The sequence below is a fragment of the Balaenoptera borealis genome, assembly GCF_965194805.1.
Source record: "Balaenoptera borealis genome assembly, chromosome: 5".
Classification (NCBI taxonomy): Eukaryota; Metazoa; Chordata; class Mammalia; order Artiodactyla; family Balaenopteridae; genus Balaenoptera; species Balaenoptera borealis.
Genome location: NC_138862.1, coordinates 68319928 through 68334840, shown reverse-complemented (window position 1 = coordinate 68334840; position 14913 = coordinate 68319928). Strand labels below are relative to the sequence as shown.

The following is a 14913-nucleotide window of genomic DNA, read 5'->3' as shown; positions in this document are numbered from 1 at the left end:
GAACTCTGGCTCATGGCTTTCAGTCTCTTTGGGCTCAGGAAGTACAACTTGGAGGTCAGTTCTTCAAAGGGTTGGGGGCCCCAGCACCCCTGGACGGTTAGACCAGCAGCGGTGGGGGCGCAGGCGCAGCCCTCCTCAGCTCCGCTCATCTGCCCCCACTGTCAGGCCCTGCCCCACCCAGCAGGCTGTGCCTTGATCTTCTTTCGATTTCTTTTCTATGAAAATCGCTTATAGCTGTTTTAGGATTATGTCACCCTTTTGGGACAGACGTTGCTGTTAGACAAATTCTGGGGTCAAAATCCTGGACTCTATAATTCATTAGTTGTGTAGACTCAGTCAACTGCATCTGTACAATGGGCAGAGCTGTAACTACTTCATGATGTTGTCATGAGGCTTAAATGAGATAACGTCTGAAGATTGCCTGGCATAATTTATTTTAAAAAATCAGTATTAGTTCCCATTTCTCCTGGGCAACCCATTTCTACCCCACCCCACTTTCCCTACACACTCATCCTCAGAAAAATACACTGGGTCCTTTTCATGCCCCCTAAGACAGGGATAGAATCAGGTGTCCCTCCGGCCTGACATTATTTAATGTCATTCAGCCAACATGTAGTGAAGGCCCTGGCATCGTGTTAAGATTATAAAGATGATTTAGACACGGATCCCTTCTCTCTGGGGTAAGTGTAGTAGTAAGGGGAAAGAAAAGCAAAAAGAAAGAATACACATTTACTTGCTGTATCTTGAAAGGTACTGGCAGGATATAGATGGTATACTCAAAATGGGTAAGTGGATTTTGATATCACATCTGCATTAATAGAGATATGTATAATATATTAGGAAACCAGAGAAAAGGTGGTTCATAATTTGGAGACAAATTAGAAAGAAAGTTTCTATACTAGTGGCATTTGAGTAAGAACTTGAGTGGTGAGGAGGAGATTTGTAAGAGGAGAATGAGGTGCTAGGCCATGAGAGGGAGAGAGAGCGAGAGAGAGGGAGAGCGCAACCTTGTGCGCAGAGCAAAGGCCAGAAGAATGAAAGTATAGACTGTGGTTTGGAAGAGTTGGTAGTCTGGTGTGAGTGGACCATTAGTGGCTTGGCGGGGAGGAAGGGACATGAGGTAAGCAAAGTAGAATGAAAAATACTTGACGGCCATGCTGTGGAGTTTGAACTTGATTTTCTAGGTCAGTGTCCTCAAAATGTGGTTCCCAGACCAGCAGCATCAGCATCACCTGGGACCTTGTTAGGAATGAAGATTTGGGGGCCCAACGTCACATCTACTGGGTCAGAAGCTCTGGGGGTGGGTCTTAGCAATCTGTGTTTTGCTGTGCCCTCCAGGTGATCTGACACAAGATCAAGTTTGAGAAGCACTGCTCTAGGCATCAGGGAGTCACTAAAGGCACTTCATCAGAGGAGTGATGCAATCGGAGCTGTTTTTTCAAAAGATAGTTTGAGGTGGGAGGAAGAAGGGGGAAGGGGACAGAGTCTTTAGGGGTAGTCCAGTGATTCTGGTGAGGGAACAAGGAAGATGTCAACTGGGCAGTGAGCTTTGAAATGAGGGAGAGGCAGGACTGGTGACAATAGATTTGTGGGATATGGGTGTGGACAAAGAATGTCACCTGCCATTTCAGTGAAGAAAGGATGTTTTGGCTCTGAAGCCATCAACCACTGCAGCTGTCTTCCCCCACCCCTGACCCCCACAGTGCACCCCAAGGGGAATTCAGGATGGAGAAAAACAGGATACTGGCCCTAGGTAGTGCAGGTGCATAGTTTAGTGCTTTTCTATGTATGTGGATTATTGAAATTATTCCTTTGATATGCATCTTAACTTGCAAAGCAGTGGCACAGGGTGGGGTGAGGGGTGAGGACCCATGGTATTGCATAGCATTTCATCTTAGTTTGCCTCACTTCCCTGTTTGTTCTCACCTTCACTGACCTGATGTGCACCTCCCCAACAAATTGTTAGCCTCTTACTCTTTGCCTAAGGCTCTGTGTTTTAGAGGCTGCAAGTCCCAATTAATAGAAAAGGAAATAGTGCCCAACTCCCATATGGAAATCAAGGCAAAAACAGTACTAAACCAAAACGTAAATGTAAGGAAGTCCAACAAAAGTTTGGTTTTTCTCCTAATGGCTGCTTTGATGCTACCTGTGATGTTGTGATTCATAATAAGAATATATGTTTGGGGCTTCCCTGGTGGCGCAGTGGTTGAGAATCTGCCTGCCAATGCAGGGGACACGGGTTCGAGCCCTGGTCTGGGAGGATCCCACATGCCGCGGAGCAACTGGGCCCGTGAGCCACAATTACTGAGCCTGCGCATCTGGAGCCTGTGCTCCGCAACAAGAGAGGCCGCGATAGTGAGAGGCCCGCGCACCACGATGAAGAGTGGCCCCCGCTTGCCGCAGCTAGAGAAAGCCCTCGCACAGAAACGAAGACCCAACACAGCCAAAAATAAATAAATTAATTAAAAAAAAATATATATGTTTGGTCTTCATCCCCATTTCTGGCACTGAGCTCCTAAAACCCTTGAAATTTCCTCAGTGCAGAGAGTGAAAAGGGTGTCTTTTGTTATGTTAAGGAGGTGACTTTGGGGAAGCACCTAAGGTTGGGGGCTGGTTGCCAGAGAAACCAACCCTGATTAGAGGGTTGGAACTTTCAGTCCAGGGAGAGGAGAGGGACTGGAGATTGAGTCCAATCACCAATGACCAACGACTTAATCAGTCATGTCTATGTTTTTAAGCCTACATAAAAATCCAAAAGGACGGGGTTTGAAGAGCTTCTGGGGTTCAATTCACTTGGAGATTTGGGGAGAGTGGCTGTTGTCCAACTGAAGTTCATGTGCCAGATGCACACTGAGGCCAAACAAACTGAAATGTTGGAGTTTGGAATGGAGAAAGGTTTATTGCAGGGCCAAGAAAGGAGAATGGACGGCTCATGCTTAAAAGACCCGAATTCCCTGATGGTTTTGGGGGAAGAGTTTTTATAGGCAAAATTGGGTTGGGGAGAGACCTGCAGGGTGTGTGACCTCCCTCTGATGGTTTGGTGGGGAGGTAACTGGGTGGTGTTCCTGGAATCTCAATCATCAGCTGTCTGGTTCCAACCAGTCTGAAGTCCACATGCTTGTTTTCAGCCTGAAGTTACCATCCTCCACCTGGGTGGGGACCTTAGTTCCTGTAGAAGAACTCAGAGATGATAAAAGAAATTTTCACATGTTGATGTAAAGGGAAGTCATTTTGGCTTATACATGAGTTAACTTGAATTTTATGCTAACTAGAACAGCCAGCTTGTGGCCTATCAAACATACATTGTACATCTGCTTTAATTATTAAAGAAGAGGGTGCATTGACCAGAAGTAAAGAATGCCCATGTTAAAAATAAAGATTAAATGCCTCCCTTCCTGGGATGCCAATGCTGGTACTCCTTTGATGATGAGAATACCTTCCCAGGTGCCAAAGCCATACTACTTGCTGTGTACGTCCTGATCTGTTTTTTGGATTTTTTTGGTTTTGTTTTTGAAACCTTGAAGGAATGTATCCCTGACTTGTTTGATGTTCTTTGTTCTGACAAGACATAAAACTGTGCTGAAAACCATGCTTCTCCAGAGCAGGTCTCAGAGTTATCTGAGAGGCTGTCTTCTGGGCTATAGTCCTCAGTTTGGCTCAGATAAAACTCTTTTCTATTCCTATTATAAATTGTTTACTGATTATTTTTGTGGACAGAGATATGTATCAGATTGTTATGTATGTCCCTTGAGGAGGAACCAGGAGCCTGCCCATTGCTGCATTATTGCTTCTTGACTGCCTTTCCTTTGTTTCTGCATTCCCTCACTCCTCTAATTAGTAACTGTTTGAATCTGCCCTTTGGAACTCAGGGAAGGTCTAGGAGGCTGAAACCTTTTTCCTACAAACAAGAAATGGGGGGCACAGAAAGGCTTTCGTACCCAGGAGAGCCCCACAGGGTTCTGCTTGGTTTTGTGGAGCACCTGGAAGCTCCATGCCCTTTCCCCATATGCATCTCTTCCATACGGCTGTTCCTGAGTTATATCATTTTATAGTAAACCAGTAATCTAGTGAGTAACCTGGTTTCCTGAGTTCTGTGAGCTGCTCTAGCAAATTACTTGAACCCAAGGAGGGGGTCATGGGAACCTCTGATTTTATAGCCATTCGGTCAGAAGCACAAGAACAATCTGGACTTGCAATTGGCACCTGAACTGGAGGGCAGTCTTGTGGGGCTGAGCCCTTACCTCTGGAATCTGATGCTATCCCCAGGTAGAAAGTGTCAGAATTGAGTTGAACTGTAGGACACTCAGCTGGTGTTGGATTGCTTGGATGTATGGGGGAAAATCCCACACGTTGAAATTGGATGCAGAAACTTACTATCTTTAGGGAGACATCAAATATCTCAATATTATTTGTAATTCTCTTTTTTTCTTTGGAGAAAAAGGTGCCCTAATTTGCTGGGGCCTAGTGAGCCATTTCAGTAATCCAGCACTAATGCTAGAAAGGTGAAACAAAAACTCTTGCAGCAAGGAGGGGCAAGTGTAGTTTGATGGGTTATTATGTATGCTTTCTCTAAAAGGAGAGAAGAGATGAAACCTGCAGTCTACCTTTACCTTTGTAGTAACCTATGTGTTAAGGAGGAAAAATACTAAGAAATGTGATTTTTACAGCTGAACGTGGCAGCAGTGAAGTCAATAGTAAAGTTCTACTGTGATACTGTTTAGCAACAGCTACACACAAAATCAAGCAAAGACATCTGCCCACATGGTATGTTGTACACTGTATGTATTGTAGGAAACACCCAGAATCTAAACCTAAGGAAAAAGAAAAAAGAAGTGGGAAGGAACGCAATCTGTTCCTAAAATGGATATAACTTTATTTATAGCAGATATCAATGATAATACCTTCCACAGAGCAAAAGCAGTAATCCAAAGGCTCACAAACCACACTATGAAACTTGCGTACACGTTGCAATCAAGGATCCAGCCCTTAGCAGGGACCAAACTTTTGCTTTTATGAAGCAAATTTAGCTAAAATATCCATAGATACAAAACAATCATAACTCTAAGACTTTAATGAATCACCAAAAACTAAATGTCTAATCTGATTTTTTTAAAAAAGACATATCATTTACCTTAAACTTCCTCAACTCTCCGGACAAAGAAAAAGATTCTGGTTTTTCAAGTTCTTCAAACAGGAATTCCTCAGAGGAAATCTGCCTTGAGCACTGGGCAGGAATCCATTTCTGAGAGAAGCTCAGAATAGTGGGAACGCCTCAGCTTCCTCCATGGAGGAAAAGACCCCTGTAGGAGACAGTACAGCTCTAGGGCACAGAAGCCTTGGAGCCAGACTAACTCCTTCGAATCCCAGAACTTCTGCTTATTAATTATGTGACCGTTGTCAAGGTACTTATCCTCTCTGTGCATCAGTTTTCTCAGTTATGAAATGGGGATACCAATAGTATCAATCACACAGATATAAAGCTCTTATAAAGGGGACAAAATAAGTACACAATATTAACTATTACTGTCTGACCAAGAAGACTGTGTGTACACGTATCTTTAGGAAAAGAAAATGACATCTCTTTCATCATTTTTGGAGAGAGGCTGGGACATGGATAACGAGATAGTTTGCTGTTAAAACTTTCTTCTGACTTGAGGAACCATTTAAAAGTAAATTTTGACATGTCCGTATTCCTTATGGTAGGCACGACTCTAGTCTTTTCTCTGTCCAGACATTATTAGGGAGACATATTTTAAGGGAGAAAGCATGACGTGGTAGGACTTAGCAAAAGGGAGGAAAAGGGTTTTTTCTCATTTTTCTCATGAGAAAATGAGAGTCTGTGGAGATTCCTGTGATTTATCTGTTAAAACTGCAAGTGGGGTATACATAAAAGTACAATAATATCCAGAGGGAAAAATGTTCAGAGATGCGTAGCATTACTAGGGCAGGGGAAGCGCACACCATATGGCAGGTTATAAGAATCAGCAGGGAGCAAGGACAAAGTTAGAGGCCGGTCAGAGTTCAGAGGCCACAAGTTCTGGAGTAAGAAACTCCGTTTCCCAAATAAGTGGTGAGGACTCCAGAGCTGTCTTCCTTACTCCTGCCTCTGCCAAAGATTTAAGGAACATGTTTCTCTGCGGGGTTACTAGCAACTTGAGTCAGGCAGCAAACATTTATTAAGCACCAACTGTTCACCAGGCTCTGTGTTGTCAAAAATAACAGCCTTATTCCCTTTATTACCAAGGTTGCTCAGGCTCTGTCCTGGCCACTCCTCTGGCCATGGGGCAGGGAGGGGAACGTAGGTCTCTAATTTTGCATAACCAAAGCCCTCCTCCCACCCGACCACCCTTCACATTAGGGTTTTACTTTTAGGGTAGGGCTCAAAGAGCAAACAGACAAAACTGAAGGACTACCCGAGAGATGGCGATAAAAGGAGGATCCACTGACAGCTGGTACTTCAGTTGAACAACACAGAAGATGATTTCACATCCACAGCACTCCACCCCTCTAGCCTCCACAAGGATGACACGAGAATGAGGCACACTACCTCTGCAGCAAGATTACACAGATCTCCGGGGCTTTTATCTTCCAGAAAATGTAACACTCCAGAAATGACAGACCAGCAGATTCTTACTCTTACACAAAGCACGTCTTTTTTTTTTTTTTTTTTTTTTTTTCTGGCTGTGCAGCCAGGATTTTAGTTCCCCAACCGTGGGATCGAACCTGTGCCCCCTGCAGTGGAAGCTCTCGCAGTCCTAACCCCTGCACCACTGGGGAATTCCCCACAAACCACTTCTTGAGATGAAACAATTTTAAAGGTGTTTTTACATAAGGATTTAGATTAGAATTTACTCTGCTTCTTCAACTGTGCCTTTTGCAAGCTTGGCTCAACTTTTCCTTCCAATACTCTTCTTACTCAATTCCTTTATCTTTCAGCTCCTGTTTGACACGTTTCAGATAGTCAGGATCAGGGTAGCCATACCTGCAGAAGAAAAAGGCCCTTAGCTTCATCACAGATGGTTTTAAAGAATCTGTACAGTAGGTCCCTGGCATTAACATTCAGTGTTGCAAATATTCACAAGCAATCCTGAAGGCTGATTTGTAAGTGTGCTGATGTGAGTCATTTCGCTAGTGAGTAGGCCTAGCTGTCTGCCCAGGATCTGCCTTCCAACAAGACTTCAATTTTCAGCTCATGGTTAGCAATGACTCTTATAAAGTTATAATATACTATATTTTTATGGAGGGCAATCATTTTGCTACAGGAAGATTTTCAAATTTGGGAAATTAAGTCTTAAGATGTATTCCTTTTTGAATATTAAGGGTCTGAGGTATTCTATCTGAATTTCATAAAGAGTAATTGGATTGCCCATAATACAACTTCCATCTCCATTAAGTAAGACTTTTTCTAGAGTTCTGTTAGCCAAGTGAATTTAGGATCTCTATGGACTCATGGGAGGGGAGGGTAGAAGAAAGGGTGATCTTAAAAGAAGACGAAGTAAATAACATTCGTAGGATCTACCCTTCAAATAGACATGAAACCCCAAATTAAATCACCTTAGATTCCATTCATCTTGGATTCTGAAGATCTGCTGCCCACTGATGCAAAATTTATTAACTGTATGACACTTTGTGGTTGGGAGGGTAGAAGGTCATAGGAACCAATCTTTCTATCTTTGAGATGATCACCCCAAATGAGCATCTGTCAAAATACTGCATCCAATCCCACTGCTAGAAACTGTCTCCTTACAGTCACATCCTCAAATCACCATGTTTTACGACCTCTAAATTCTGTTTAGCAGCCATTCTGTTTCAAAAGCTTCTCACCTTTCTGGTCCCCCAAACCTGGACGTTTTGTGGTGGATATCATTCCACGTAACGACATCTGAGACTCCTAATGCTCGAGAGTCTCCCACTGTGAAAATCAGTTTTTGGTCAAAGGCCCTACGAAGCAGATGCAAAACCTCATTTCCTTCCTTGTTATCAGGCAAGTATGCAGTTCGACATATTCCAGAAAATCTCTTTCCTGGGTTTGGGTGCTCTTTCTATATGAAGGCAAGAAAATGTCACATGAAAACATTGTGTCAGAATTTTACTATATGTGTAGATGTGTTCATATGCATATAGAGCAAACAAAAATCAACAAAAGTATTCAAGGTTTGCTCACGTTCTCCATATAATTCATATTTCTCCTCTTTCCCCAAGTTCATGCTGGGAACACTATCCACCTTCCTGACTTCCCCCACTCCAGCGCACAATCACCACCCACCCTTTCTCTGCCTTAATAGACACAAAAGATACCTAAATTATACGTAAACATTGTTAGCTGTATCAGCATTTAAAATCCTTGCATATGACCATGGAGATAACTACCTGGGAAATCCACTGTCTAATTGGTAACAGTCCCTGTTGCTCTGGTAATCCCAGCATACTGGAAAGAAACCCATGGACCTCAGGAACACTTACTGTTTGTATGCCTTCTTCAATACTGTAAGTAATCACAATGGTGCCACAGGATTCATAACCTGGAAGTGAGTCTCTTTTGAAAATGACATACATGTTTCCATCTGGCTGATTCCCTTTCTGGACACCATAGGAAGTCTGGCACAAAGGACAGACTGGCTTATATGACAAGGCTTTGTTGATACAAAGGCTGCAGAAATCATGCTTGCACTTTGAGAGCACTTTTCTGTTGCTAATGGTGTTCAAACAGATGGTACATATGTCCTTTTCCTTGTCCACTTCTGACACCTCAGAACTGGCAGAGCGCTGCAATGTTGGTGAAGCTGTTTTTGAATCATTACTATCAGTGTCCGTGGGTGTTTCATTCCATTTCTCTCTAGCTAATGGAGACATTCCCCCTCTGTTTAAGACATACTGTTTTGCCTTTGTAAGGTGATTTGGCAACCCAATCAAAGTCATTGACTCTTGATTTAGCACAAAGTCTATATTTGGATGCCTTTTTCGAAAGTCATCAGAGAACTTGGTCCCATGTAAGTGCTTTGTCTCCTTGCCCAAAAGTTTCAGCAAAAGAACTTCTCTCACAATCTGACATGAGACATGTTGATAGGCATCGATGAAACTTGAATAAGCATGCACAGATAGATCTAACTCCTTGGTTTTAGGTTCAAATAGAATGCAGATTTTCTGACTTGTTCTCAAAACCTTACTTTGAGTGTCATACTTTTTTTCTATCTGTGATATCTCCTGGAGTAACTCTGCTTCTAAAAGCTTATAGTGAGCAGTGTCAACCTCAATTCCATTCATCATGTGCTTGGGAGTCACTATTTTCACAGGCGCCTTGGGAAGACTTTCAGAGATTTGTGAGGCAAGAAAATGTTTGGCAGCTGAAATGTCATCTGCGGTCCCAAGGAGAGTTAATTCTCCTCCCTTCTCCGTTATGAGGAGCTTTGTAAACTGGTGATTTAATTCCTGTTTGATTTTGTGTGCCTGCTCACTGTCTGCCAGAGCAACGCATTCCTGCTTCAGCATCTCCACACTCTTCTGAAATTCTCTGACAAAAGACTCGCGAGCTGCTTCGAGGTTACCTGATTGACTTGAGGTGAAGTCTAAATAGACTATATTCGGAGAACTCTTCTGACTTTTTATTTTTGTACCAAATCTTTTCTCTATTGAGTATATTTTATCAGGGCAGGTGTATGTGAAGTATTCAAAGAGAGCCAAGGGAACTTCAAAACCGTTGTTTTTTTCTTCCGACCTGGTTTTTGGTTCAGAGGGAGAAACACAGCTGTTCCCGTCCTGCTGATGGAGCGGCTCCCTCTCTGTTGTCAAAGGGGAAGATTCTCGTTTCTGCTCCTTTTCCAGGAGGTGTTCACTCAAGAAGCCATGTATTTTTTCAATATCTCTGAAGTCACCGCGCACTTTCTCAATTCCTTCATGGCCCTTCACTCGTTCGACATTGGGGCAGAGAATGGCGATGTGTTCCCTCTGCTCTTTAGAGAACAGGTGACAGTTCAGTTTAGCCGTGACAGTAAGAAAGATCTGAAATTTTAAAAGGGAACAAATAAAATCTATTAGACATCCAGGTCTACGTTCCTCTCAGGAGAATGTCTAGAGACTAGAGAAATAACCGCCGTGACTTCTTTCAAATCCTTTTTGCAAAGCATGCAATGTACTACAACCCAGAGGCACCCAGCCCTGTCTGTACATTAGAATAGCCTGGGGAGAAAAAAAAAACAAAAACAAAACCAAGGCCCAAGCACATCTCCAGAGATTCTGATGTAAATGTAGAGCCTGGGCACTAACATTTTTAAAAGTTCCATGGGGCTTCCCTGGTGATGCAGTGGGTAAGAATCCGCCTGCCAATGCAGGGGACATGGGTTTGAGCCCTGGTCCGGGAAGATCCCACATGCCACGGAGCAACTAAGCCCGTGTGCCACAACTACTAAGCCTGCGCTCTAGAGCCTGCAAGCCACAGCTACTGAGCCCACGTGCCACAGCTACTGAAGCCTGCGCATCTAGAGCCCGTGCTCCGCAACAGAGAAGCCACCGCAATGAGAAGCCCACACACTGCAATGAAGAGTAGCCCCCGCTCGCCGCAACTAGAGAAAGCCCACGTGCAGCATCGAAGACCCAATGCAGCCATAAATAAATAAATAAATAAATAAATTTATTAAATAAAAAAAAAGTTCCATGGCCAGGAAGTCTGGATTCTAGAGCTGCCACTATTGCTTTGACCTTGGGGAGTAGGGCAGAGGGAAGGCACTTCGTTCGACTTTCTGGGTAAACTGCTATGTTTCTCACTGAAGAGTGTGAGCCTGGGAGGGAGCCATAAATCTGAGGGTGATGTTTTTTCCTATTATTGTTTTTTCTCTTCTGCCCTCATCCTTCTTTCTTTTTTTCTCTTTTTAAAAAACAAAACAAAACTAACCCCCTAACTGCATGCAGTGTTGCTGGGCCCTCTAAACCCTGGCCTTTAGAAGCTCAAGTATAAGACAAACACCAGATTAGGCGAAAAAGGACAGAGGCAAATTGAATGTAATATAAAAGCAAGATTCCTAATGTTTTGTTCTCCCTCGAGGTCTTTGCACAAGCTATTTCCTCTGCATATAACATCCTTCCTCTAGATCTTCAAAATGTTTCCTGAATCCAGCCACTTCTCACACCTCCATCAGGACCACCCAGAGTCCAAGCCATTGTCATCTTGCACCTGGCTCACTGCAACCCCTCCTAACTGGACTCTGACCTTCCACTTCAGCCTCTTCCTAGATTCTGTTCTCCACACAGCAGCCAGAGTGATCCTGCAGAAGTGTGAACCAGATCACTCTATTCCCCTGCTTAAAACCATCTAAGGAATCTCTTAACATTTCAGTTAAAATCCAAAGTCCTAACCTTTATCCCTCAAAGACCTGACTTCTAGGTACCTCTCCAAGTTCCTCTCTCACTCTCTCTCTTGCTCTCTGCCCTCCAGCCACGCTGGTCTCCCTCTTTGAAGCTCTTGGGCTCAGGATGTGAGCTCCTGTCTGGATGTGTGTGGGGAGAGGGGGAGGGGGGGTGTCAGCTTTACACTTGTTTTTTTCCCTCTGCCTAGAACCTTCTTCCCCTAGAAATCCACTTACCTAGCTCCCTTACTTCATTTGTGTCTCTACTCAGAGGTCACCTCATTTGAGAGGTTTTTCCTGATATCCTATTTAAAATAGTAGTCCTGTTACTATCATTTATCCTGCTTTATTCTTCTTCCTAGCAGATATTTATCACTGGCAGATATTTTATTCCGTATCTATATGTTTAGTATTATTGTCTGGTTCCCTCACTAGAATGTAAGGTCCCTGAGGGCAGGGTCTGCTGTGTTCCTGGTTGATCTTCAGCTCCTGTGACAGTGCCTGGCACGTAGTAGGCAGTTGATACTGATTTGTCGAATGACTCTGCATGGCTGGTCCCCGCTCATCATTCAAGTCTCAGGCCAAATGTCACCTCCTCAGAGACTCTGACTTCTGGTCGGAAATAACACAGATTCCTTCTCCTTCCTTGCCCTGGCCCTGTCACTCTCTAAGGCAAAACCCCATTATATTTTCTCCTTAGCACGTATCACTCTCTGAAATGGTTTTATTTATTTTGTTTTCTTGCTTATTGTCTTTCTATGTACCTCTCCATCCCCAGCAGGGACCTGTCTGTTGTGTTCGCCTCTGTGTCCCAATGTCTACAACAGTGCCAGGCTCATAATAAATCCTCAGCAAATGGTCCTTGGACTGGAGAGGAAGTTGCAGGAACATACCTAGCTCCTTCAATACTCACCTTCTGGACACAGGAATCCACAATGCTAGAAATGTCCTTTTCATTTGGATGCTTCTCACCAGGCCTCGCCCCTTTTCGTGACTGTGTCAAAGAAGACATCCTGGTGTTCTCTACTGCATTTTCATTGGGTTCCAGGAAAACAGTCACAGGTTTGTTGGCAACCACAATTTGGTGCTTTCCTTTCTTCAACACTCCCTCCTTACCTTCAGTGGAGACATTAAATATATACATACACATAGAAATGGGAGCAATTTCAAATAATCCTCTTACTCATGCATCTGTACCTTGCCCCAGCACCCTCCCAGTAAGGGCAGCTCCCTGCGTCCTGGAATGGTGGGTTGGTGATAAGGTGAGGGAGCTATTCCAAACTCTAAAGTAGGCAGCTGAAGTTCTACTGTAGAAAGGAAAGCTTAATGATAATGGAATATCGTCCACTCATTAACAGTTTCAGGAAAGTCATGTTCCTGAAACTGTTGCCAGTTCCCCATTTCAATGACACTCATTATGAGTTAAGTGAAAACAGCAGGAATCAGAAGTGTAGACTCAGTTTTACAGCTACTATGTGTTTACTGACATTCAGAGGAAAAGGCTGGGAGGAAATACAGCAAAATGTTCACATTGTTTCTCTCCAGGTGGTTTTCTTCTTTATTCTTTTCTCCCTTTTCCATAGTGAGCATATATAACTTTTCGAATTCTTAAAAACAAATCAGTGGAATAATTATATAAAACATAAAAGTGAAATTCCTAAGTGACAAGGGCTGACAGGCGTCTGGGGGTGGCAAGCGTGTTCTGAGAGCTGAGAAATAGGAGTCACGGCGTGGAGACTGCAAAGTATCAACTTTCAGGCGCAGTCGGCCCAGGTCAGAGACTGGGGACTTGTGAGCACTGTCCTCCTCTCTGGGGCTGCGCCTCTTGCCAGCAGGACCCCCTGGTTCCTGTCCCCCACCAGACTTTCTCCCGCCCTCTCTCCTAGGTCAGCTTGAACTGGGTCTGCATGGAGCCCCCCACCCCTCCCCTCTTCCCAGGGACGGTGGTTGCCCCCCAGCCCGGGCCCGCAGCTCACTCGCCCTTTGCACGAACTGCACCCGGAAGATGTCCGAGTTGGGGTCGTTGCGGTCCAGGGCCTGCACGGTGCACTCCCCGCCGCCCGACTCCCGGCTCTGGAAGTACTTTTCCAGCTTCCATGTAAGGCGGGTGCCGGGATGCGACACCCGCACGAGCAGCGGGGACGGCGGGCAGAGGTTCGAAGCCATGGCTCTCCGCATGGGGATGGCGCCGCGACTCGCGACGCCGCTGTGCCGGGCCCGGGCAGGGGTGCGTCCGGCCCCGCCGCCCTGGAGCGCAAAGTTTCAGTTTCGCTTTTCCGGAGATCACTCTCGGTTCCCGGCAGAGCCGCACCCGCTCCTCTCTTCGCTGCCCTCCCTGCCGCGGACTGCCGGGTGAGTAGGTCCTGTCCCCTGTTCCCGGGGCGGTGGGGCACCGAGGCGCCCGGGTCTCCTCTCCTGCGGACTCGGGCGGGGAGCGGGCAGGGGAGAAGCGGTCGAGAGACGCGCCCAGGGCCAAGCCTCCCCTGGTGAGGATGGAGGCTGGGCAGATGCTCAAGTCAAAGAAAGTTTCTCCTGAGTTTGTGATTCCTTTTTTTTTTTTTTTCCCTTTTAACTCTTACTGTTGTTACTATTATTTGCAGCTGAAATGTAATTCACATTCTGAATTCAGGTTAAACTTACCTACACTTTTTTAAAATTTGAATTTGTTCACCTGCGTTGTGACACAGCACATGTTACCTTCTCTAACGCTATGCTTTAGACTGGCTCTTGGGGCTTTTCTGCTCTCATTTCTCGATTTGGCCAACAATACTGAACTCCATGCTGTGCCCTGTGTACTAGGGAATAAAGGTGAAAGGGGAGGCACCTGACCTCACCTGCTGGTAGGGTGAGGTAGACTTGTGACTAAAGAAGCAAAATCTCTTGAAGGCCTCGAGAGGAAGTTTGAAGAAGAATCTTAAAAGAGAGGAGAGGGAGGGATGGGGAGCATCAAAGGCACAGAGACCACTGTATCTGAAGCACAGAGGGGACACTGAGGCCTTGGGAAGCTGTGATGAGTAAGGGAGATGACAGAGGAAGGGTCTAGATCAGTGCTGTCCAATAGAAATATAATGTGAGCTACATATTAATTTTTTTTAGTAGCTATAATTTTTAAAGTACAAACAGGTGAAATTAATTTTAATTTTATGTTATTTAGCTCACTATATCCTAAATTAACCATTTAGGCATGTAATCAATGTTAAAAACTTATTAATGAGATATTTTACATTCTTTTTTGTCATCCTGAGTCGTTGCAATCCAGTGTTTATCTCACATTTACATCACCTTTCAGTTGTGATTAGCCACATTTCAAGTGCTCAAGAGCTAAATGTGGCTAATGACCCACACTGGACCGCACAGTTCTAGACGGTGAAAATTCTTCAAGATCGTAACGAGATATGGAAGGCTCGTGGGCAGGGCAAGCAGGAGAGTGACATGTCAGATGTGCATTTTAGAAAGCTGGTGTTGACAATCATGTGAAGGACACATTTCCACGCAGGGATGAATGGAGGTGGAGAGGCCAGAGGTAAGATTTTTTTGCACGTGGCTGGTAAGACTGGAAATGGGTGAGTCTTTA

At 44.6% G+C, this 14913-nt stretch overlaps 2 protein-coding genes across 3 annotated transcripts in view; one reads left to right on the top strand and one right to left on the bottom strand.

Annotated features, from left to right (window-relative positions):
• Nucleotides 1-4852: 4852 nt before the first annotated feature.
• On the bottom strand, nt 4853-13520 carry DTX3L (deltex E3 ubiquitin ligase 3L). Its single transcript, XM_082394908.1, has 5 exons — nt 13316-13520; nt 12253-12455; nt 8464-9999; nt 7825-8042; nt 4853-6982 (listed from the first exon to the last, which is right to left on the bottom strand). The coding sequence occupies exons 1-5, from the start codon at nt 13515-13517 to the stop codon at nt 6913-6915; spliced, it is 2229 nt and encodes a 742-aa protein (XP_082251034.1). The 5' UTR covers nt 13518-13520; the 3' UTR covers nt 4853-6912.
• A 67-nt stretch (nt 13521-13587) lies between these two features.
• The window catches only part of PARP9 (poly(ADP-ribose) polymerase family member 9), a 31320-nt gene continuing 29994 nt past the window's right edge, over nt 13588-14913 (top strand). Inside the window, exon 1 of one of the 2 annotated variants that reach the window (XM_082394886.1) lies at nt 13588-13691. The gene's annotated coding sequence lies outside the window, so the exon portion shown is untranslated. The remainder of the gene's footprint in view (nt 13692-14913) is intronic. The other variant, XM_082394887.1, reaches the window with a different exon arrangement.

Bases quoted from the DNA above. Each gene is read 5' to 3' on its own strand.
- DTX3L (XM_082394908.1), bottom strand. From the start codon at position 13,517: ATGCGGAGAGCCATGGCTTCGAACCTCTGCCCGCCGTCCCCGCTGCTC. The intron at 12,456-13,315 runs GTGAGCTGCGGG...TCTCCACTGAAG, and splicing joins GCAGTTCGTGCAAAGGGCGA to GTAAGGAGGGAGTGTTGAAG. The intron at 8,043-8,463 runs GTAAGTGTTCCT...GCCTTCATATAG, and splicing joins TTGAAGAAGGCATACAAACA to AAAGAGCACCCAAACCCAGG.